Source organism: Seriola dumerili, unplaced genomic scaffold (genome assembly GCF_002260705.1).
Source record: "Seriola dumerili isolate Sdu_G_001 unplaced genomic scaffold, Sdu_1.0 BDQW01000177.1, whole genome shotgun sequence".
Lineage (NCBI taxonomy): Eukaryota > Metazoa > Chordata > Actinopteri > Carangiformes > Carangidae > Seriola > Seriola dumerili.
In genome coordinates this window covers 1,384,775-1,408,103 of record NW_019174432.1, presented here as the reverse complement: position 1 = coordinate 1,408,103, position 23,329 = coordinate 1,384,775, and the positions used below count along the sequence as shown (strand labels likewise).

At 44.8% G+C, this 23,329-nt stretch overlaps 1 protein-coding gene across 1 annotated transcript in view; it reads left to right on the top strand.

Annotated features, from left to right (window-relative positions):
- The window catches only part of LOC111227336 (calcium/calmodulin-dependent protein kinase type II subunit beta-like), a 70,872-nt gene that overhangs the window by 28,506 nt on the left and 19,037 nt on the right, over positions 1-23,329 (top strand). Inside the window, exons 6-14 of the mRNA XM_022752776.1 lie at positions 1,170-1,242; positions 4,787-4,889; positions 6,236-6,319; positions 6,534-6,628; positions 7,941-8,063; positions 8,223-8,306; positions 9,941-9,983; positions 13,015-13,110; positions 18,880-18,914. Coding sequence (XP_022608497.1) covers positions 1,170-1,242; positions 4,787-4,889; positions 6,236-6,319; positions 6,534-6,628; positions 7,941-8,063; positions 8,223-8,306; positions 9,941-9,983; positions 13,015-13,110; positions 18,880-18,914 — 736 coding nt within the window. The remainder of the gene's footprint in view (positions 1-1,169; positions 1,243-4,786; positions 4,890-6,235; positions 6,320-6,533; positions 6,629-7,940; positions 8,064-8,222; positions 8,307-9,940; positions 9,984-13,014; positions 13,111-18,879; positions 18,915-23,329) is intronic.

Sequence of the window (23,329 nt, the reverse complement as noted above, 5' to 3'; positions counted from 1 at the left end):
TGTGTGTGTGTGTGTGTGTGTGTGTGTGTGTGTGTGTGTGTGTGTGAGAAGCTCATAGCTGTACCAAGACAATGCACATGGTCCTACACACACATGTATGTGTTGTCTGTCTCGTCATATATATATATATATACATGTGTGTGTGTGTGTACTGTATATATCTTGTTCCCTGCTCAGATATATATCCTACCTTACTCTACAGAGATTCACACCTCAGTCGCCCCTCGGCGTTCTTCACACAGTTTTTGACTTTTGGTTTTTTATTTTTAGTGTCGGGAAGCTAAGTGACATCAGAGTGACAGCTCTTGTCAGCAGAGGCCAGCTAGGCTGGCAGTAGACATGGCGTTGATCCCAGACACATCTTTTAAATGTTATTAATTGCACAATGACTCACTCCTTCCCTTACCTCCTTCATCAACGCCTTCTGTGCCCCCCTTCCCATGGCCAGCCACATTCTCATACACTCTCCCATCACCAGAGGCCTGCTGGCTAACACATGGAGAAAGCTGGTGTATCCAGAATCCACCTGCAGCTGAAGAGTAAAATGTGTTTCTTAGATGAGTGTGTCTGCGGATTCACTCATCTACGAAGAATAGAGTTCATAGGATGAAGAATGTAGAGTATATCCATTGGTTAGCTGCAGAATAAATTCACTCAGAGGAATCTTCTGTTGCAGAGCACCCACACCCCCGGCTACAGCAGTACAGTCGTTGATGACACCCGGTGCACTGCAGGGTGTTCAGCTGCACGCACAGAACACGTTTTTACACTCAGATCAACTTTTATATGAGAAGCTCAACACAGAAAAACACAGTCCATCGTTGCATTGTGATGCGCATCATAGAAGACGTTGGTAGTCTGTGAAAAGTATATTACAGTGGGCCTTAAATCTGGGCTGCAGTGGTCAGCTAACCTAGCCTGTGTAGCTAAGTAGTTGCTAAGTTGTGTGCTCAGCTGACGCCAGTAAGAGGTGAACGCTTGGCAACAGAAGAGCTCTTTGAACCCTCTGTTCTACCCCTCATACCCCCCCCCCCCCCCCCCCCCCCACCACCACCACCACACCTTCCCTCCCTCCCCTCTCCTCCCCACACCCCTGGCCTGTGCACGGGATTGTAGCGCTGCTCAGACTAACATGCGCCCCCTCCTCCCCCCTTGGTGTTTGCATGCAGTCATTGCATCCAGCAGATCCTGGAGGCGGTGCTTCACTGCCATCAAATGGGCGTGGTGCACCGGGACCTGAAGGTGAGTGACGGGTGATCACCCTGCTGTCCCATGAAAGTGTGCTTATACATCTATGTGTGTGTGTGTGTGTGTGTGTGTGTGTGTGTTATTTGTGTAGTCTGTGTATGTATAATAAGTTCATGAGAAACTGTCTGTGATGTTGTGTAATGTCATTTCCACACAATAGCTGGTTTGTACGATCAGAAAGCCGTTTAGAGTCAGGCCACAGCTCCTCTTCCCGCCCACAGCTATAACGCTCCTTACAGATTTGTGGCGATCACAATGAGACTGTCAAACACCACCTCCGACCGTCCTCTGGCTCTGCCACACACACACGCAGCCTCCAGCTCTGTTCCTGTTGTGTAAACACCACTCTCCCACCAGTCTGGGGAGATTGCAAGCTCACGCTGGGTGACCAATACCTCCGCTTCGGAACTCTTTTTGGAACGGGATCCAGTTGTGTCGATGGATCCGTGTAAGAAGGCCCCCGGGAGGAAAGTTAATCTGACCTCTGCTTCGTTCACTTGTCAGAGAGAGACTAGTAAATGAGACTATTGATTATCAGACACCCTGTGTGTTTTTGATCGCCACTATAGATCAGTTAATGACCCTCGCTGCTCCAAACGTCGCAGTTCACGTTCTGCAAACGACCATCAATTAACTTTGTTTATACTGGCTTGACCGGCCGGCAGCACAGTCTTTTTTAGGCCTGGAAACTGAGAGCCAGTTACTAATTTTGTTCTGGTTTCTCCGAACTGTGAGATTGCTTAATAGAAAAATCTTTTGTAGATGTCTATATGTATGTCGTATCGTTCATAAGAAGGATTTTTACTGAGCTTGAAACATGGCCTTGTTTAATCTGATTGCTGCAAATTAACAACTGATCTGTAAGTTTTTTAAATTTAGCTTAAGGCAGTGCTTCTGGAAACGTTTCCTCCAAACCACAGATATGAGCAGTGTGCGACTCAGCGTCTACACAGATAGAAATCAAACTGTTTCCCCTTCTCTTAGCTGTCTTGTCTTGTCTCGTCTTATCTTATCTTGTCTTGTACGTGGTGGGGGTTTTTTTTTTGTATGTGCATGCGTTCATGTCGCATCTTCTAATGATGCACCTCTTCAATGCAAATGTCAGTCCCAGCATTCCAGCAAAGGCGTGTTGTGTTGATCAGAACTGTTGTGGCCATTTCTTTATTTAGCCGACGCGCCGATCTGGTTTCACACCCAAGCGTCGTGGAGCATTTCATGCAATAGGTCATAGTGTGATGACTGAGGACAGCCTGGGTGACAAGAGCCCTCAAATTAGAAATTTGGGTTATGGCAAATGAGATGACAACACGGTGAACAGATTTATATGTGCCAGAGAAAAAGACCAAATCATTGTACAGAGCAGATACTATTTTTTTTTGGCATATGTATTGTTTTTCAAAATGTCAATCTGAAAGACAGTCTTATTAGTCTGACACAGGTAATGGCTATAATGAAACAGAGATACACAATACTTTACACATTACATATACATTTAGTCTTATTTACTTGAACCTTTGGTCAGATAATTTCCTTTTAAAGTTTTCCACATTTAAACTGTATTTTATGCTACCAACATGGCAACATGTTAGATTTTGTAGAAAAACTCCAATAGAGTGTTATTGTAGGTATTTTCTGTCAGGTGTCCGGTTGGGAGTGGCATCATAAAATATCCCTTCAAGCGCCCCTTTATGTCAGGGTAAAATTTCTCCACACTTCAGCAGTTCTGCTTAAATTGGAGGTCCAGATCTCTTCCGCTTTCTCTTAAGGAATTAGTCAGGAATGCCGCTGCAGCTCCAGATCCTCCAAAAGTCAGAGCAATAGAAAGGAGGAGAGGAAGCTGGGAGTCGTTCCACTTGAAACACCCACTCATGACCTGCTCTAGAATACAGCTCTCTCTGTCCTCCGTGCACCCTCCCTCAGTGTGCTCAGCTGTGTGTGTCTAAAGTGTACACGAGTGCTGAGGAGATGGAGAGGGAAGGAGCGCTTATGTCAGGACGTGATGGCAATAGCTGCTGTTATGTCTGAGCTCGTGGCCTGGATGTTTTGCATTGTGTTTGTGCACCTTTTTGATGGAAGCGCATGCTTCATCACAATTTCCACCCACATCCGTTTTCACGGATTATCTTACTGCTGCAGTGTTGGCAAGTTCTAACTCTCCCGTTTACAAAAGCGTAAAGCCTAACCAAGTGGTAGAGCTGGGAAGATGTGATGACACGAGGTAGGCACAGAGCCTCAGGATTACTGGTTCGCTCACTCACAGTCTCTCTCTCTTGCTCAATTCCGTCTCTTTTACTTATGTGCTCAAAAGCTACAAACGCTCACTTTTAAGTATCTGCGCTTTAAATACACAGTATTCTGTCGCCTCTCAACAAATGAGCTGAGGGGAGAGAGCAGGGGGAGGATGGCAGAGGATGCAAAGACACGCTGCTGCAATGCAGGGGAGGCAGTGACAGAAATGCAGCCTAAATTTAATGTCCTCATTCTCTCTACACATGCTGTAAGTTTGCACAGTGGTGCACTTCAGGAAACAGCTACGCTAGCTAATTAGAAGAGAAAGAAGACTTGTGTAAGTGACATTAAAGGGACTTACTTTAATCCCTGAAAGACATAAGAAAAGTTCTTGCGTGTGACAACACTCAGTGGGCCTCTGTGCAATTAATAGAAGGCCTCAGTGATATGCACATCAGTCTGAGTGCAAGGCTATTAAAGATTAATATCTGTCAAATGCCCCAAAACCAGAATGCATTTATTTGTTTCTATATAATGTTGCACTGGAGTTCAGTGTTGAGGTAAGACTGGAAAATCTAGGATTGTTAAACCGAGACGATTTCTGGCTTTCTACATATTGATATATGGGTTGCCTTGTTAGCTTAGCCGTCTCCCTAAGCACTCAACTCTAACTTTAAGAGTTGTGTAATGTGTGGGTAACCTTGTTTGCTAGCTGGGTGATGTTCCAACATCATCAATACCGCTGTCACAGGGTTTTATTGTTATGTTTGTTTTGGACACTTTACTTGTCGTTCAGAATCACCAGTTGCTTTTAACAGAGGCAACGATAAAGTGAGATAGAGAGGGAGAGAGAGAGAGAGAGAGACGCAGAGGGAGAAAGTGAGAGAGCAGGGGCCAGTGGGGATAGCAGCCCATTATTAGAGCCCTCCTCTGACAGAGAATAATGAGGCTGGTTGCATTATCTGGGCCACAGAGATGGAGCCTATAGACCACAGCACGCCACATGAGGCCACCACAAAAAAGCACTGCAGACTGACTCTGCTGAAATGCGGACTAACTTTCATTGTATAGCTTTTATGTGTTCATGCCAGTTTAGAATTAAATCTGGGTCTGTGTTTACCAGTGTGTGTCTGTGTGTCTGTGTGTACGTACTGAGAACTGTAAACCCCGTTGCAGCCCATGCAGACGTGCATGCATAGCCATCTACTTCCAGCTCTTCCCCCAATAGGACAGTGTGCATGTTTTGTTTTCCCATGCTTCATTTCAAAATGTTTGGTAACCTTATTTCTCTCCTCCTTCTCCTCTGTAGCCAGAGAACCTGCTGCTGGCAAGCAAATGTAAGAACGCCGCAGTGAAGCTGGCCGACTTTGGCCTGGCCATCGAGGTGCAGGGCGATCAGCAGGCCTGGTTTGGTACGTACAGCAGACACAGGAGTGTGTTTACCTAAAGCTTTAAAGGGACTCATAATTTAACTGCAGAGAAGAGTTATGGAGGAACTTCGGAGGATTCATTTGACAGTGAGAAGGACGTGTACTCAAAAAGGTTTCAATTCCTTACTAACTTCAAGTTAATGCCTCAATTATTCCTAGTGCGCTCCCTCTTGTGGTCATGGAGGAGTTGTAAAGATGTGTGCACCATATTATAAACACTTAACTGACTCACTGTTTAACATCCCATGTTTTACACTTTTCTTTTTTCTTTCGATTTTCTGTAAATGAAATTCACCTGATGGTGAGTCAGGATTTTTCTGAGGAAACAGCCAATTGAAAAGCTTTAATCACCACTGCAGCACGTCAGTCAGTGGCATAGTGGTAAAATGGAGGTTTAGTTGAATACTATTGTCAATAATATTATGTTACCACTTAAATGTCCAATATTTTACACTTTCCCCTTGTTTTATTTGAAGTGTTGATCCGTGAGAAGAAATATTTGTGGTTTTACGAAGCAAAAACCATCTCAGTGTAGTTGTACATCTCCTCTCTCAGGCTTCTCTCTGCAGCTGTAGTAACAACAGGTCGCTGAGCCAATCAGAAGAGAGGAGGCTCTTAGCCTCTCTTCTGATTGGCTGTTTTCTGAGCGATAGAATAGAAATATAGCACACACTGAAGAGAAACCAAATCCTGCGAGGTTGGATGGTGGGTCCAGGTGGAGCGGGGCTTGGGGCATGGCTGAGAGCAGTGACTGCGTTGTTGTGACATCACAAAGTTACTGAAGTCCTGATGCCTCGTTTTGAGACAGTTTCTGAATACAGGCTGTGTGTGTTTGATACTTTCACAGTATTAATGTAGAACCTTTATAATCAAAAAAGACAAAAACATGGAAATCTCACTTTATACAATATGGGAGCTTTAATGTAATTTTTTTTACCAGGCATACAAATGTCTTTGAACATAAAGGTCAAGAGCACTGCAGGTTTTTGTTCTTACATCAAGGTTAATAAGCAAAGAAAAAAACCCATGTCTCACCTGGATTCTGTACCACAAATGTCAGTCCCCATCAGTGTTGGCGTCTGTGGCCGGAGATTTGCGAGTTCACAGTCGACTGGCCTGAAAGCCTCAAATCTGTCTTTAAGATCTCAGTCCACTGTGTGGATGGATCGGTCTTAGTTTACTGAAGATTATCTTGCTTCCTATACAAGCTGATCCAAGGATAGCAGGATAACATGTCAATCAATACTGTGTGTGTGTTTGTCTGTGTCTGTGTGTGTGTGTGTGTGTGTGTGTGTGTGTGTGTGTGTGTGTGTGTGTGTTTACTGCAGGATTTGCTGGCACACCGGGGTACCTGTCCCCTGAGGTATTGAGGAAGGAGGCATATGGCAAACCTGTGGACATCTGGGCCTGCGGTGAGTTGTGCAGAGACACACACACATTTCCTAAGTAATTACACACAAACAAAAAAGAATCAACACTGAAACATGTTTTCTAACAAATCATGCATTTTTTTGTTTTGTGTGTGTGTGTGTGTGTGTGTGTGTGTGTGGTGTGTGTGTGTGTGTGTGTGTGTGTGTGTGTGTGTGTGTGTGTGTGTGTCCATATGTGTTTTTGTGTGTGTCTCAGGGGTGATCCTCTATATCCTGCTGGTGGGTTACCCTCCTTTCTGGGACGAGGACCAGCACAAGCTGTACCAGCAGATCAAGGCTGGGGCTTATGATGTGAGTCTCCTCTCCTCCCCTCCCCTCCTCTCTCCTCCTCTCCTCTCCTCTCCTCTCTCCTCCTCTCCTCTCCTCTCCTCTCTCCTCCTCTCCTCTCCTCTCCTCTCTCCTCCTCTCCTCTCCTCTCCTCTCTCCTCCTCTCCTCTCCTCTCCTCTCTCCTCCTCTCCTCTCCTCTCCTCTCTCCTCCTCTCCTCTCCTCTCCTCTCTCCTCCTCTCCTCTCCTCTCCTCTCTCCTCCTCTCCTCTCCTCTCCTCTCTCCTCCTCTCCTCTCCTCTCCTCTCTCCTCCTCTCCTCTCCTCTCCTCTCTCCTCCTCTCCTCTCCTCTCCTCTCTCCTCCTCTCCTCTCCTCTCCTCTCTCCTCCTCTCCTCTCCTCTCCTCTCTCCTCCTCTCCTCTCCTCTCCTCTCTCCTCCTCTCCTCTCCTCTCCTCTCTCCTCCTCTCCTCTCCTCTCCTCTCTCCTCCTCTCCTCTCCTCTCCTCTCTCCTCCTCTCCTCTCCTCTCCTCTTCTCTCCTCTCCTCTCCTCTCCTCTCCTCTTCTCTCATCCCCCACCCCCCCTGCTGTAATGCCCTCCCCTCTCCTCCCACTGCCCTCGTTCCTTTTTGGCAGCACTTACATAACTCAGTCACCTCATTCATATTTCAGGGGGTGCGAGAGAGAGAGCCTCACCTTAGTTCACATTCAACTCCATGCCAAATAGAGAGAGAGAGAGACTCTGGCAGTGATTGTGGGCTCACAGGGCAAAGACCTTGACATTTATACCTAGACACAACAGGACCTGATGGGTTTAGAGTCTCTTAACAAATTGCTGGGGGGCTGTGCTTAGACTGACCCTGTGATATTGTAGGAAAACAAGCTCCACGGTGGGGAGCGGGGGGGGGGCACAATTGATTAAATGTTGAAGGCACATGCGCTGGCAACATCCTGGGTTCACATCTGGCCTCTGACCGATGTAGCTTGTTATCTCCTTCCTCTCTCTGCCCACAGGATGTGTGTTCATAGTAAAGCTATTCAACAAGAAAATGCTAAGTAATAATTCAGCTTCAATATGAGAGATATTAAAAACTCATCAGACACTGTCGCCATCAGGGAGTTGACACTTTGGAAAAAGGCAGTGCAACTTGTCTCGACTCTGTTTCTGGACAAATGTCAAATTAAAAGTTGTTTTCAAAATACACGCAGACATTAAAAATATGTAGTCTTTGGATTTTGGGACTTTTAAAGACACACAAGTGCAGCACAGCGATACACGTGAAGACTTTGGATGTCCCGTCAGTGAGTGTGAAGATATGTGGTCCTGTTTGTCTCTGCAGTTCCCTTCTCCAGAGTGGGACACAGTCACCCCAGAGGCCAAAAACCTGATCAACCAGATGCTGACCATCAACCCAGCCAAGAGGATCACTGCTCAGGAGGCCCTCAAGCACCCATGGGTCTGCGTAAGTGTCCCCTGCTTGAGAAAGGGTTTTTTTTTTTTTTTTTTGCATGTCTTGTTACACTGCTAAATTTAATGGTCAAATTAAATTTCCTCTCGTCTTTTTCTTCCTCCCCTTCCTAAACCTCCCTCTTCATCCTCCTCCTGCTCTTCCTCCTCCCAGCAACGATCCACAGTGGCGTCTATGATGCACAGACAGGAGACCGTGGAGTGCCTGAAGAAATTCAATGCCAGGAGGAAACTCAAGGTCTGTTTGCGAGCTCACCCTCTCCCACATCTTCCTCTTCTGCTTTAATACAGGATGAAATAATCCTGTCCTCAGTTTTATTCTACGATATCTTTCCCATCGTTTCGGGGTCACCAAGTGGTATTTGCAATAATTTAAAATCAGATGAAAAGCACTCAAGGTATAATTATCTGCTAAGTGGCCTGAAGTATAAAATATAAAATGTATTTAATGGAGATGGTGCTTTCTTTTACTGACTGCGACCTTTCCCACATGCGCCGTTCCCTTTCTACACACACATTTTGTGTTGGATGCAACAGCTTAGCCAGTGGAGCGTGTCACCGTTACCCCGCTGCGTTTGGCCAGTCTTGGCATGGCTCACATACCGGCACATGGGAAACTGGAAGCATAAACACAGGTGGCTGCGGGCAAATGTCAGACCATTCAGCCAACATGCCATCAGCATGAACCAATTGTCCCTGGCTTTTCACCTTTTAAAAGAAACAGACGGCGGCAAGGTTAGACGTTAAAAAAAAAAAAAATCAAAGCATACAGTAAGGAAACAACACAGAAGCTCAAACAGATCAAAACATATCAGCTTGTACGTGCTAAACCTGTTTTTGAAAATGTTTAAAGAAATAAAAAATCTTAGGAAATGTTATAAAATGACTAATAAAAATAGACGGAACATGATGAGAGATCGTGCGTATGACAAAAACACCTTTTGATAAAACAACTGGAACGATATCGAATGTTACAGACTGACAGACTCTGAAACTGTAAAGGTGTCTGACTGTGATGTTTGTCTTGACATGGGCTGAAAGGATCTGACTGGAGCTGCTGTAACATCTGCTGCTGGGACGTCGTCTCTGCTCCCACATTTAAACCCACATTCCTTAGTTTATTTCATAAACTGTTCTGTAGGAATACTGGCTGGTTATAGTTATAGTGGAGTCATTTTAGCTATTCAGCTATTAAGTGTATTATCATCCTCCACAGCTCTTAAATACGATGGTCTATTTGCAACTCAGTGCCATTTTTATAGCCCTATAAAAAGTTATCAGCTCCAGTTTTAAATGATCTCTCCAGAGAGAAAAGTGTCACGATTAGCTGCTTTACTCATCTCCCCTCCCTCCCTTTATTTCTTTATCATGTCTCCATCTTTTGTCTCTTTGAGCCCATATCCCTGCACATGATTTGTGCTGAAAGCTATTATACTGACTCAGTTTACAGCAAATCTACATTTTTAAATCAATTCGTCCTAACCTCGCCTCGCTCCCTGTCAGTCTGGCCCTGGTGTTGATGCTTTGATGCACTGAATGAAAATATTTCAGCAGATTTCAGGTAAAAACACTAAGAGAAACCAAATCCTGCAAAGTTGGATGGTGGATCCAGGTGGGTGGCGCTTGGGGCATGGCTGAGAGCGGTGACTGCTTTGTTGTGACATCACAAAGTTACAGAAATCCCAAGTTCAGTTTCTGAACGCAGGCTGTGTGCATTTCTCTGTGGACTGAGCGCTTTGATACTTTCACAGTATCAATAAAGAACCTAGACCTGCTTTATAATCAAACAACACATGGAAAGCTCACTATATATATATATATCTTTTAAAACTGTTAGAATTGAACAGCTCTTCTTGTTTGTTTTCTCCTCAGGGGGCCATTCTTACTACCATGCTGGTTTCTCGAAATTTCTCTGGTAAGTGTTGCCTTGCATCCCCCATGACTGTAAATCTGCCATTCATATCCGCGAACCAGCATCAGTCAATATGTTGTTTATGTAAAAATGCTAAATGTAGAGACTTTATTGTTTGCATGACAATTATATTGATATATACACATACTTAAGTACTGAAGGGGACTAAACTGTTGATTTGAATATAAGCAAATCAGTTACAGTCAGTTTAGTTTGAGGGACATGCCGCCATGTTGGAGGACTCACCGTGGAGAAGTTTAGGTTTCAGGTGAAGTGATATTTCACCTAAAACACGACTTATCCAGTGTAACTGCTGTGAATCCAAGCTGATCACACCCACTACAAACCTCTTTTAGCCTGGTTTCAGGCCTGGAGACTCTATTCAGACTCTATTCAGACTCTATTCAGACTCTATTCAGACTCTATTCAGTCAAAATGGTGGCATGTGCCTCGTAAACACTGGTAACAGCGAACATTCAGTAACAGAGCCAATTGTCTCCTTTGACTTAAAGAGATGTATTTTATTCTTAACTTTACAGAGCATGCTTCCCAAAGCAAAACCACATCTTCATTTCATCTCAGTGCAACTTCAGTGTTTCCCTCATTTTTATTCAAGTATTCGACTCATGAGACTTATATACTTATATACACTTATATATACAGCAGCTACAACATTGTCACATTAAAAGCATATTCAGTTCAGTGAGACGACGGTTTGGACGTGTGACCCAAACAGCTTTAACGTTCACACAAACCAAGCTAAACAAAGGTCAGTTGTCAGATTTGCATTTTTAGCTAACTTTCAACACAAACACCTTGTTTCTCGCCTGCTCTCGTTATCTGACGTGATGACGCCCGGGCTGATTAGAGGGTTTCACACGGGCAGGAATTATACCACATTACTGTAAAGGTTCAATATGTAAAACCGTTTGAACTTCAAGTAGAAGCGTTGAAAGTGATTTAGACATTATAGGTTGTGTAGCTTTGTAACGCATTGAACTACCACTGTAAAATAATGATAAAAAAAAAGTTTATTTATATTGCACTTATCAAAATCAGAGATTACAAAGTGCTTCATATGGATAAAATAACAAAACAAGCAACAAACACATGCAGACAGATAACTCAAACAAGAATGTAAAAATATGTGAAATATTACAAAGTGAAAAGCTTTGTGAAGGAAGCTTGTTTGGGGAAACACTGAATTTGCCCAGCAAGCTGTGGAAGTGTTTGCGTCTGTGTCTTTGTATTTGTGTGTATCTCTGTACAACATGACGCTTCTTCAGGGTTTAACATTGGTTTAAAATCTCTGCTGTAATCTAAGATAGACAATATAAAGTGTTGTACATCTGTGCCTCAGAGACTCTTTCACTAATGACCTTCTTCAGTCAGGAACAGCGGCCCCTTTCTCCTACTTTATTACATAAACAACGAGATCCATAAACTCCAGTATTTCCCATTAAGAATAACTTAATGAGACATTTTCAGCAGCGTTGTGATCAGTGAAAAGAGAGCTCGTCGTCAACGAACAATCTTACCATTTAGCCTGCAACAAGATGTCGGAAATTGTATGCCAGAACTTTTAAGAGCAGTCAGGCTTGGATGAAGACAAGTTGTTGTTGATCAGATGTTATTTCTGGGCGTAATGAGGTATCAAAAGAATCGAGTAGTTCCTTGATAGTTGTTGAGCATATAAACTTTTCTTTTAATGAATCACAAGCACTGAGTCTGTGTCCGTGTACAGTATGTGTGTATTTTGCATATATAGATGTATGCGTGTGTCTGAGTGATGTTAGTGTGAGTGTGTGTGTGTGTGTGTGTGCGTGCGCGCGTGCAAGCATGCTGCTTCAGTGTACATGACTCACAGCGGCCGCTCTGACACCGCAAGCCTCCCAATGGGAAATGGTCTGATCATCCACTAAACAACCACTCAGCTCTTTAACTCTCTCTCTCTCACACACACACACATATACACACACACACACTGACCCAGCTGTGTGGCCTGGCTGTGTCACCGCTCTCAAACTCAGTCCTCTTCTTTGGAAGCTGTACTCCATTATAAGTGCGAGGTCATCAGCTAAAAAGTTTTTTTTTTTTTTTTAAAAGAGACAGACCTTCTGTAATAAAAATAGCCGTGGCACATTACATCAGCACAAAAGCCGACATCAGTGCTTCACGCTGCAGGTTACGATATTCTCATCATTTATTATGATTCATCTGTTATATAGTGTATCAGTGCCGTCGTGCTGGCACAGAGGTGGATCTATTTGCCTCCACATGCTGATGTAATGTCTTAGTAGTCATACCATATAAGGTTATATGGATGAAGTTCAGGTTTAAATAAAGTTTTGAACTGCTGAATTATTTATCCCTACAGTAGAAATCCTCAGTGAAGCATGTAGGAGCACACTGCCTACTGTAGATTTATATCTGACGCTTATTAAAGCAAATCTGACGTTTACTAACGCTGACTAGAATCTGTATCGTCGTCACCATCATCATCCTAACAATGACGCTGTTTTCAGGTGTGTGTGTGTGTTTGTGTGTGTTTGTGTGTGTGTGTGTGTAGAGACCAGGTGCAGGGATCAAAGAGTCTCAGATGAGAGTTAACATCTGTGTCTCCTCCCTGACATTTTTCTTTACGGTGACACTTTCGGAGCAGCGGATTCACATGCGACCGAATTTGGTGTCGCAGCCAAATGATATCAGCGGTTTGTGTATGTGTGTGTTGATCCCACGTCTCTGAACTAATGAGCCCCGTTTGTCTCCGACTTTTTGTCTCTCACCTTTTCTCTCTCTCTCCCTGCCCCGCCCACCGAACCTCCTGCCGTGTCTCCCACCCGCTCACCCCCCCTCCCCTTTCCCCTCCCCTCCCCTCACCCTTCTCCTTCCTCGTACCACCTTCTTTCTAAATGCGTCATTCTAACTTTTTTCTCCATCTCTTCCCGTTCGCCTCTTTCCCTCCTTCCTCTCCTCCTTTGCCTTGTAACTCTCTCTATCTTCATGTGTGACTGGGTATTGGACTCTTGAACAGTGGGCAGCAGGCAGACCACGGCTCCAGCCTCGGTCACTGCCGCCGCAGCAGCGGTGGCTGCAGCCGCCGGCACCACCGCAGGGCTGGTGGAACAAGGTAGCATGGTGGCTCACCCAGGGCATGCCACCCCACCCCCCACCCCCCAACCCCCCAACCCCCCTTCTATGTCCCTGTATTTTACTCTTTATTCTTACTCTTCCTCTTCTTCTGTTTCCCCTTTTTCATTTTCCTCGGCCTCCTCCCTCTCTCCTCACTCAGCATGGGAGCTCAGAGCATGAAGGCTGACCACATCGATGACTACATCTCCCATAGACTCATCAGCAGCAGCGTTAGCTACGTTTCCATCTGGCTATTTAGCAGGCAACATTTTTATACACGCGAAAACATAAAAATACAACTAAGTGTCAATTCTTTGAGCGAATTTTTCCATTTATCCATTTTATGTTGATGTTTCATAATTCTGACGGATGGAAACCCAGCTACAGCTGTCACTTCCCATGTCAGCACATCTGTCCCCTCCTGTCTGAGATCTGAAAGCGAGGCTGCGGCGCTGCACCATACTCATCCTCTCATCTTCATCCCTAGAAACAACCACGGAGCATGGCCTCGACCCAGTCAAGCTGCTGTCCTGTCTCTCTCTTTCTTATGCTCCTCTCACTCTTTTCCTCCCATCCCACCTCTGTCACATCACCACCTCACTTCACCTCATTTCCTTTCATCCCCATTCTGTCACTTCTACCTCTCTTGTCACTGTTGTCTCTCAGGTCACCTTGTACTGTTCCACGACTCCACCAGCATCACATCTCACTTCTCCCCTCACTGCTCTTTCCCTCTCTCTTCTTTTCTCTGTCTGTCAATGACACTGGAAAGCCCAACCCCCCCCCCCCCCTTCCCCCCTCGTCACTTTAAGGATGGAGCTGTCGGTGAATGCTGCATGGGGCACTGGACTGGTGCATGCGCTGCAACACTGGGGGATTGTGGTGCATGGTGAACACTGTGGAAGATGCAGGACTGGGCTGGTTCTCATGAAGTCAAAACCCTTTCAAGCTGTGGCTTTACTTTTATTTTTACTATTTAATGTTTTCATGCATTGAGGAAATATCCCATAATAGCCCACTGACTGGGCTGTGAGATGAGCTGTAGCTCCTGTTACATGCAGCAGCCTCACGATACAGTCAGTAGTCTAGACATCTCGTGAACTGTTCGTTTTAAACTCCATAGTGTTACTGTGCGGTCAGACAGCGAGGCAGATTTTGGAAGATGGTGCTATTGCATACACAGTCAATGGAAATGCATGATGCATAAATTTGCCTGCGGCATTACAAATAATGCAAAAAAAAAAAAAAAATGTCTGCAGAAGTTCAAAATGTTTCATCTTGAGCCAAAAAGTTACAGCTGACCTGGACGACTGTTTCATAAACATACAGAGAGAAAGTGAAGAGAAAGACAGAAAGTTTCTGGTGAATTTTAACACACAAGAGTACGCTCCATTTCTCTCACACACACACACACACACACACACACACACACACACACACACACACACACACACACACACACACAGTCAGATGCCCAGCTCACAGCTGTCATCTGTACAGTTTGGTACAGTGGTTGTTTTGTGATGAATCAACACGGGCTGCACAAACTGTCCAGTGGTCAAATGTACTCCAATGACACGGGGCGAAAATTAGCTTCATCAAAAGCAAGCAGCAACCACCACAGCTGATGTTTTGAAAGTGTTAAATCTGATTTAAACCAAATCAAACTTGACGTCCTGTTGCCATATCTACTTATTAAAGCTAAGCTTAATAGCAAACAGTTGCTTCTTTACATATGCAGCTGAAGCAGAGTAACATGCTCTTCTCCTGAGAGTCTTATTTCTGCCCCCTTGACAAACGTAATTCCAATATTTACTTGCCTTTAGCTGTTGTTTGGTCAGAGAAATATCTAGTGTGCTACATCCTTCACCAATGAGCTCAGCTTCTCTGATCTTGTTTGCTGGAAAAAAGCTGTTTGCCTTTTCATATGACAGCACTTTTTTTTTAAACTGTTTATTTGAAGGATGTTGAAGCTGTTGAAGCTTCAAAACATCATGTCACCAACATTACAGCCATCGGACAAGTCACTCAGTGGCACACGTGTGCGATGGCAGGAGAAACTGAGGACATTTTTATCACTGTGAACCCAATCTAATGTGTTTATTCTGGGTATGCAGAAAAGAACCGCAGGCACAAATGACAAAGAGCTCTGCATGACAGTCTAGCATTGAGCTAAGGAGACAGAAGTAGTAGCAGTGTCCTTGTTTCTGTGGCCCACCGGGACTCCACAGCCCTCTCTGTGTCCCTCAGCCTCCGCTCGGCTCCTATCAAATATTTATAGTGCGCTGCCTCCCCCTATCAGCCTCACCCTACCTCGCTGGCTCACCGGAGGCCTCGCTGTATCTTTTGCATATTCACACACAAAAATACAATCACCATCTACACGCCCCCCCCCCTACCCTCATGCAGGAATATTGTCTTTTAATGTGCTCCTGGCCTTCAACACGCCGTGTATGGAAAAGGCTCTTGAAGCAGGCTGTCACCTGAGTGTTTCATCTCAAGAGCCTTTTCCATTACCCAGGTAGGAAGGCACCTTTTGGCTTGTGCGATTGCCACCGAATCTTCATGTGAGTCCATGCCCATCCTTGCTTTGCTCCTGCAGTGGTGCATCTCGCGTGTCTTTAGTGGGGATTTATCAGTGATGCTTTTGTTTTAATCTCTCCCTCCTCTCTCTTCTTGCTTCATGTGTAATTTGTGGCAAGGTAAGGAGCACCCATTGCTTCTTCACCTTCTGTTTTGTATTAAGCTACCTTTTGATTTTTCAGGTCTCCACAGGGATTTCATCTTCATCACTGGAATTTAAGCCATTTTTAGCAACCTTTGATGTGATTTTGTTTTTCCACCTTGACGGAATAATGGTGTTAGTGAAATACCTTCATCATTTTCATTCCTCTTCTTCTCACGCTCACCTTCTTCTCTGCTCTCCGTTCATATCCTCTGGGGGGGGGGGCTTGACACCATTCTGACCCCATTTCTTCTCCTCAGTAACAACCAGCCTTTGGAAGGAGACTGAGGAAGAACGGCGCAACAATAAACAGCTGCACGTTCATGCCGCTCTTACATCCCTCCAGATTATGCAGTGCTTCTTTACCACCATGCTCTTGGTCCGTCCTTGACTTGCTGAATATGCAAACTTCACTTCAAGCATGAGACGCAACATCACTGAGGAAGAAAGGTCAAAAAAAGAAAGTCAGGACAGAGATGTCTCTCTTTCATTAGTCCGCCTCAATCATTGTCTCCCTTTTTGAAGTTGCATCCTAAAAAGTCCTCTCGTAAAGATGGGGTTTTCTTACTTAAGAGGACCGGGCCAGGCCTCTGCTAGACTTTGAACTGGCCTCCTTTTCATTGGACCTCTGTTCTCCCTAAGAAATCACTGCCCAGTGGAAATTTTCAGGGAATTCAGGCTTCGGTTGAAAATTCAATGCAATCTGGCTCAGAACATGTTTGGAAATGGAAGTGAGAAATTCAGTGGAGCTACAGTATGTCTTGTTCAGAGAGAGAGGGAGAGAGAGAGAGAGAGAGAGAGAGGAAAGATGGAGAGAGGAAAAAAAGAAAAGAGAGAAAAATCCCAGAGTGCCAGAAATAGTGTTTTATGTAATGTGGCTGGCTGCTGATGTGATTGAATGTGATTAGACTTGAAATTGCACTCAGTCCCTTTAAAAAGTCCCAGTAAGGCTTACAGCTCTGGGAGTGCGAGATGGAGAGGAGGAGCCTGGGACTTGAGCTGACAGGTGATAGGCACTATTGTTTCCCAAATCAATCTTGCTGGCTTATTTATTTTTTAATAATGCAGCCCAGTGGTTTCCAATCATGTCTGACTCACAGCCCACCTGAGGCCAAGCGATGCCTTCTCACAGCCCTTTTTTATTTTAATGGTAACGACTGAACTGAAAGCGGGAGAAACGTGTAGGAAGCTCCACGCTCCTCACCACCACAGCACCTGAAGTTATTGTATTCCCACAGGTTGGGAGCCACTGATGTAAAGGACAGACTGATTACTGTTGTTCAGTCACAATGTGGGAATCTTCTCAGATGGGATGTCTTCAAATGATCCAATATGCTTGTTGACGCGTGACGTAAAACACAGCTTCCAGTAACACTCTTTAACAGTGACATACCAAAATTATATCTTACATCTATTTTAAATTATTCGGTGGTTACCTACAGTTGTAATATATCATCTATATCATCTATTGTTATAGAAAAAGACTAATCACTAATCTCCCCTGTCACAAAGACGTCTTTTAAACTTTTTACAATACAATGTATTTATTAGAATAAAACTGCGTGAAAATCAAATCCATCCTTTATAATTGCCAAACGGATAATCCACCGAACCCCATTACTTCCTGTGTGCCTGAGGTCCTTTCCTGTATGTGTGTGTGTCAATGGTTGGCGCTGTATAATCCCTGCCAGTCTGTGAGAGCAATTTCTGGTGTCAACTGTTAAGCAGTAAAAGATCATCTGGTGTCTTGTTAGTGTTAATCCTCCGTCTGCGTCCTGGCAGACACACCCACGGCGCCGCAGCCTCCGCCGACACCAGCATCACAGAGAGTCTGGCTCTTGTGTTTTTGGGGCCCCTCTGGGTGAACATGCATCTATCTAATGCGATCGGACCACCTCGCTGTCTGTGCTTCAGCAGTGCAGTCGTGGTAAATACCCTGCGGACCGTCTTCTGTTGTTGTCTGCGCGCAGTTCCCACTGTTGTAAGGGATTATGGGTATTACACTCATCACAGGGCTGTGTCTACGGTATCATTCTTTCCCTCCTGCCCCCCCCTCATTACCCTTCATTAGAAAGCAGACTGAAGACTAATCCTCCTTAAGGCCCCCACAGAGTTCCTTAAGGCAGGGCTTATTGTTGGGTTTAGATGGCTGCCTCGCACAGCAGCCATCTTTGTTTTGGCTTCCTCGCAGCCACGAGGGGACCTTGCCACATGATTCGATGTGAAACAGTGAACTCTAGTTTTTATTAGATTCAAACCCCAAAGCTGTTGTGCTGTTTAGCTGCTCTCAAGACAGGCTAGGGAAATGAATGCGATGATGGGTTCTGAGTCGGGAAGCAGCACTTTAAATCATTCGCAGTCCACCTGACCAACCAGCTTTGGTCTCTACCAGCGAGCACCTTGAGACCTGTGTTTTACCTTCTTAGCTCGTCCCTTGCATCACTGTGATGTGCCCAACGAGTGGGCCTGCTGATTTTCAATTACTTTACAGATGGAGTGATTGCATAATGAGCCTGGTTCTGTATTGATTTGCCGGCAGGAGAAAACAGTTGTTATTTTTAGAAGGTATCCTGGCAGCACAGCATCACCAGAAGGAAAAAAAACATGTATGTGTGGATAGCATCACTCATCTGTGCTCAACTTTTGTATCGTAATTTGTTCTTCCGACCTGGATCATAACCATTAATTATGAGATTTTACACACCAAGTTGTTTTTAAAGACCAGAGTCATTGGAAGTGCATGGAGTCGTAGATCAGTGCGTTGCCGTGTCTGACTGATCAGACAGATCAATTACTCACTTAACACTTTATCAGGAAGGTGCTGAGACTCTTTCACAATAAGGGCATCAGAGAGTAGCTGCTACTTTGTGAAAAGGCGATTTTACTACAACAAAACATTATTTCACAAAAGTCAAATGAATGTAATCTCTGAAGGCTTTAATGTCAGTGATAAACAGCGAGCCGTTGTTGCTGTACTTCTCTGTTTCTCGTCTTGATCAACTCTGACTGGGTTTTTCTCGCCTGTGCTTGTCATTGCAGCAGCTAAGACCTTGCTCAACAAAAAGGCAGATGTCAAGGTAAGGCTCATCACACTCCTCAGTCTTCCTCCTTCCTCTCTCTTCTTCGCTCTACAGCTACAAACTCCCGCCTCTTCCTCATCCTCTTTCCTGTTTCTCTCCGCTCCTCTATTAGCTTCTTTCCGGCTAACCTCGCTCCTGCCAGCTGTAGCCGTCTTTTCTAAAACAGTTTGAATGTGCTTGTGTCTCATTGATTTCGCGTCTTGTGTCGTGTGATACAAGTGAAGATTGTAAGATTGTAGTTTTGTTTTCATATAGTTTGCGTCTGTACCTGGTACAGCCTTACACGTATGTCTGTATACATGTGTTTCTGTATGTGTTTTTTTTTGTGTGTGTATGTGCATGTATCAGCCGTCTGCCGCTTTGCCAGTGCACGAGCCTCAAGTAGCACATCCCTCTGAAAGCACCCTTTATTTTGATTTGGCATTATTCAGCTTACTGCCACCTCTCCATCTCCATTATTAAATGTAACCATCTGTCAGCCCTCCCCACTCGTTTTTTTTTTCATCACTTCCTCTCCCGCTCATCCCTCCATTTCTGTCTCTTCCTCCTCTTTCAGTGCTTCCTTTTTCCTGCTCACCCCATCTGGTCTTTAACCCTGCATTCCCGTTCATCCTTTAACGAGGATCTCTCACCATCCCACGCTCGTGCATGCACACACATTACAGCGACACATCCCACACACAGCTTCCATGAATGTGCGTACAGCATGCGTGCACGGAGTGTGGAACATGGTGTACATGCAGATGAACGCGTTTGCTTCTGTTCAGCATCGTACATCATGTCAGGTAGAGCTTCGCGCACGTGCACGTGGACGTACAGGTGTGTGTTTCTGTGTGAGTGCATGTGAGCGCGTGTGTGAACACATCACATTTGTTTTGTCAGTTTGAAAAGAGAATGAAAGTGTAAATGAGGGTGTTAGCATGCCTTCGCATAGATTGTGCGTAAGCGTGGGTGTCCGCATGTGTGGTTCGCTCATGTGCATGTGCAGCAGTGTGTGTGTGTGTGTGTGTGTGTGTGTGTGAAGGCCCCCCTCCCTGCTCAGTCGGTTCAGCGGGGAATGTGACTCCAGTTCCAGGAATAGCTGCCAGTCTGGACCCTGGAAACTCAGACGACAGAAATAGACGCTTGCTTCCACTGCGGCGCACTCATCGCCTAGCAACAGGCTCCCTACACACTCGCCCCAAACCATTTCTAAAGGCGTCTCTTTCATTTGCTGCCGTCCCTACTTTACTCCTTCCCTCCCTCTTCTCTTGTTTCTCTTCTTTTTCTTCCCTCCACATGTCCTTTTGTTCTCTTGGCGACTCCGACCTCCTCTCCTCCTCCTTTTTCTCCTGCTGGTTCATGAATGCGTAACGGCACCTGACGTTTTTCAGCTGGAGCACCTGCTCGGTGCAAAGCGCGCAGTCTCTCCCCGGCACTAACTACACATCACCTCCGACCCCCGTGTGCTGCCAACTACTGCCCACAGAAGCCATTCAGCATTTCATTCAGTGTTGTTTCATTGATGAACACACACTGTGTCTGTTCTTTTAGTTTTTAAAAGTTATTACATGTAGCATTCTTATACATCTACATATTATTACACAACGTCCGACAGATTTGGCCTCAATTCATGAAAATTTAAAAACAACACAGAGGGCAGATGTGAGTTCACTGTGTTTCTGGGGCACAAAAACACCTTAATTATGACATTTGAGGTTTAATTTCCTCTTAGCTGAGAGAGTTCCTTAAAGGTGATGCACAGGATCTGTTAAGAGGAAAGAAGTTAAGGACTGACTGCTGCTCAAATTTGTAATGTAAAATCAATTCCACCTTGTTAAGAGTGTCTCCTGGTCGCAGCACGATCTTCTTGGGATGTGTTAATTTCCTTCATTAATCCCCATTAACTCGGCCTTGTTGCAGTTCAGATGGAGCCAGAGGTACCTTTAGTTTTTTTTTTTTTAATGTTTTAACTGACTTTAAGTGGTTTCTTCAATATAGACCAAGATAAAGAGAAATCCTTAAATTATCAAGTGAACATTTTAAGGACGCCTTAAGGAAAAGAGATGAGGGTGTTTTGTGCAACTGTCCCCTGGTCTTTACATACACACAGATCAATTATTGATGTATAAACGCTGCATGTAACAACTTTACGAACATTGAGACAGTCCTGATTTTAAATTTACGAGTTTTATTCTGACTGAATACATTTCCTTGTCTTGCTCCTCTGTTTTGCCTCCATCTTGCTCCTTGTTGCCCCAGCTGCTCTGAACAGTGGGTGACCTGATCACTTCCACTTAAACCGCCGCTTCTTTCCGTCTGCTCGCACCTCCTTACTTCCACAAAAAAAAAAACAAATCTTATTTCTATGAATTAAATTCTTGTCTTTCTTCCGCTTTGTCCATCTTGTCTGGAAAAGTCTGTTCCCGCTTTTTTTTTTTTTTTTTTTTTTTTTTTTAAGGGTTGAAATCTGCATTTCCATCAAAGTGTTCACCTTCTGATTTAAACTGACAAGTTCTCTTTTGCTCTTTGTACCAGTACATTCACGTGTTGTCATTGGTCACTTTACTCCCCCCACCCTCTTCTTCTACCATGCATATCTGTCCATCCATCAATAAATCCATCCATCCATCAATCGCCTGAGGACAGAAACGCAAGTCCAGCTCTACTGTCCAGTACATGGTGAGCATGCTATTTATGCATTTGCCCAGTCACTCCTCTTTTTGCTCCCTCTCTCCACTCTCTTTGTTTTATCCTCCGTTCCCCTTCCCTGAGTCTATATCATGGGTGGAGCCAAGTCTCCTTCCCTTCACTGAAGTAGTACAGCAGTGCCTGATTCAGGAAACATTTTTATTAAAACTTCAAACTGTCTCTTTAATAAAACATCCAAAGCTAAAATCGTATCAGATGGGGGTCCGTCAGTTTAGGGATCCTTGAATATTTAACATAAACATTGAGAACTGCCATGACACGTGGAGAAAATGACAATGTACTGTGTAACCGAAACTCATCCTTCATGGACGGAAGACGCCCGGCAGAAGTCACGGAGTTGGCCCTCGCTAAATGCACTGCCATAAGACTAACCCTGACATTATTCTGAAAATGTAACGGAGGCAGGATGTTACTCCAGGGATGCTGCTCCAGATCTGTCAGGGGCACACTTTCAGAACAGAGTCGGCTTGTGCTTGTCGTTTTGATACGGAGCTCTTTGGTCTCACAAGACGATGCACGTACGACTGTAAGATTATAAATGAGGGGTAAAAGTCTGAGTAGGTAGGAACATCATTTCCTCTGGGTCCACTGTCGACAGCACGTCACACTTTATAGAAATACATCTTTCTGGAAGGCTTCTTGACCTCGTACTTGTTTCCCTCCCCTCTGACCCTTTTTTTTCTGTGCACCCACCATCTCTCCTGCACCACCTCCTCCTCCTCCTCCTCCTCCTCATTTCTTCTCCCTGTGCACTCATTTCTTTGCCCACCTGTGGATACTTGTACCCACGTTCTCCTTCCTTGTTCTTGGTAACATCATTAAATGGTGTTAACTGTGAAGACGTGTCAACGCTTCGTGACACGTGACGTCTGTTGTTTGAACTGAATTGTATCACCACCGTCCTGTTTTCACTACGGCAATTGTCTCAGATGTTTGGCTTTGGACGTCAACAGTTGTCTCCACCGCTGGCGAACCTTTGGTCAGGACTGCTGGCGTCATGGCACTTTTATTTTTATTTTTTTCACGAGTTGATACAGCAAACACGCTTTGACTGAGACAGTTCACCGGCTAATCGTTACTTTGATGAGGAATACATTTCCTGTTGCTGCCTGTCCGCAGAGGCAGCGGAGTGATGGCTGACCATGGCTTTGGGTGGTTTTATGTGTGCGTGAGTGTGGGTGTTTGTTTGGGCACGGGTGTGTGGGAGTTTACTACGTCTGTGTGTGTGTGTGTGTGTGTGTGTGTGTGTGTGTGTGTGTGTGTGTGTGTGTGTGTGTGTGTGTGTTTATATGTCAGTTTATTGTCAGCTTACACCAGCTTTTATTTTCATGGCTGTTTTGTGCGTGTATGCATTGTGTCATGTCTTTGCACTTGTGTGTGCTGACGTATATGCTCTCCTCTCCTCTCCTCTCCTCTCCTCTCCTCCTCCTCTCCTGTCTCCTCCTCTCCACTTCTCCTCCTCTCTTGGATAAGCCCAGTGGCTTACAGAGTTTACAGGACTCCATTATGGTTAACATATACACCCATACACACCCTACTTGACTTCCTTTCCATCTTGCAAGTCAGTGTGTCAAACAGCGACCGACACTCATTGTACAACACCAATTATCAAACACTATTCGTTTAATCTGTGTTTCCTTCCAGGGAGTCTGCGGGTCTTGAAAAGTCGTAAAAAGCATTGATTTAGGTTTCTACAAAAAGACCTCAGAACATATTAAAGT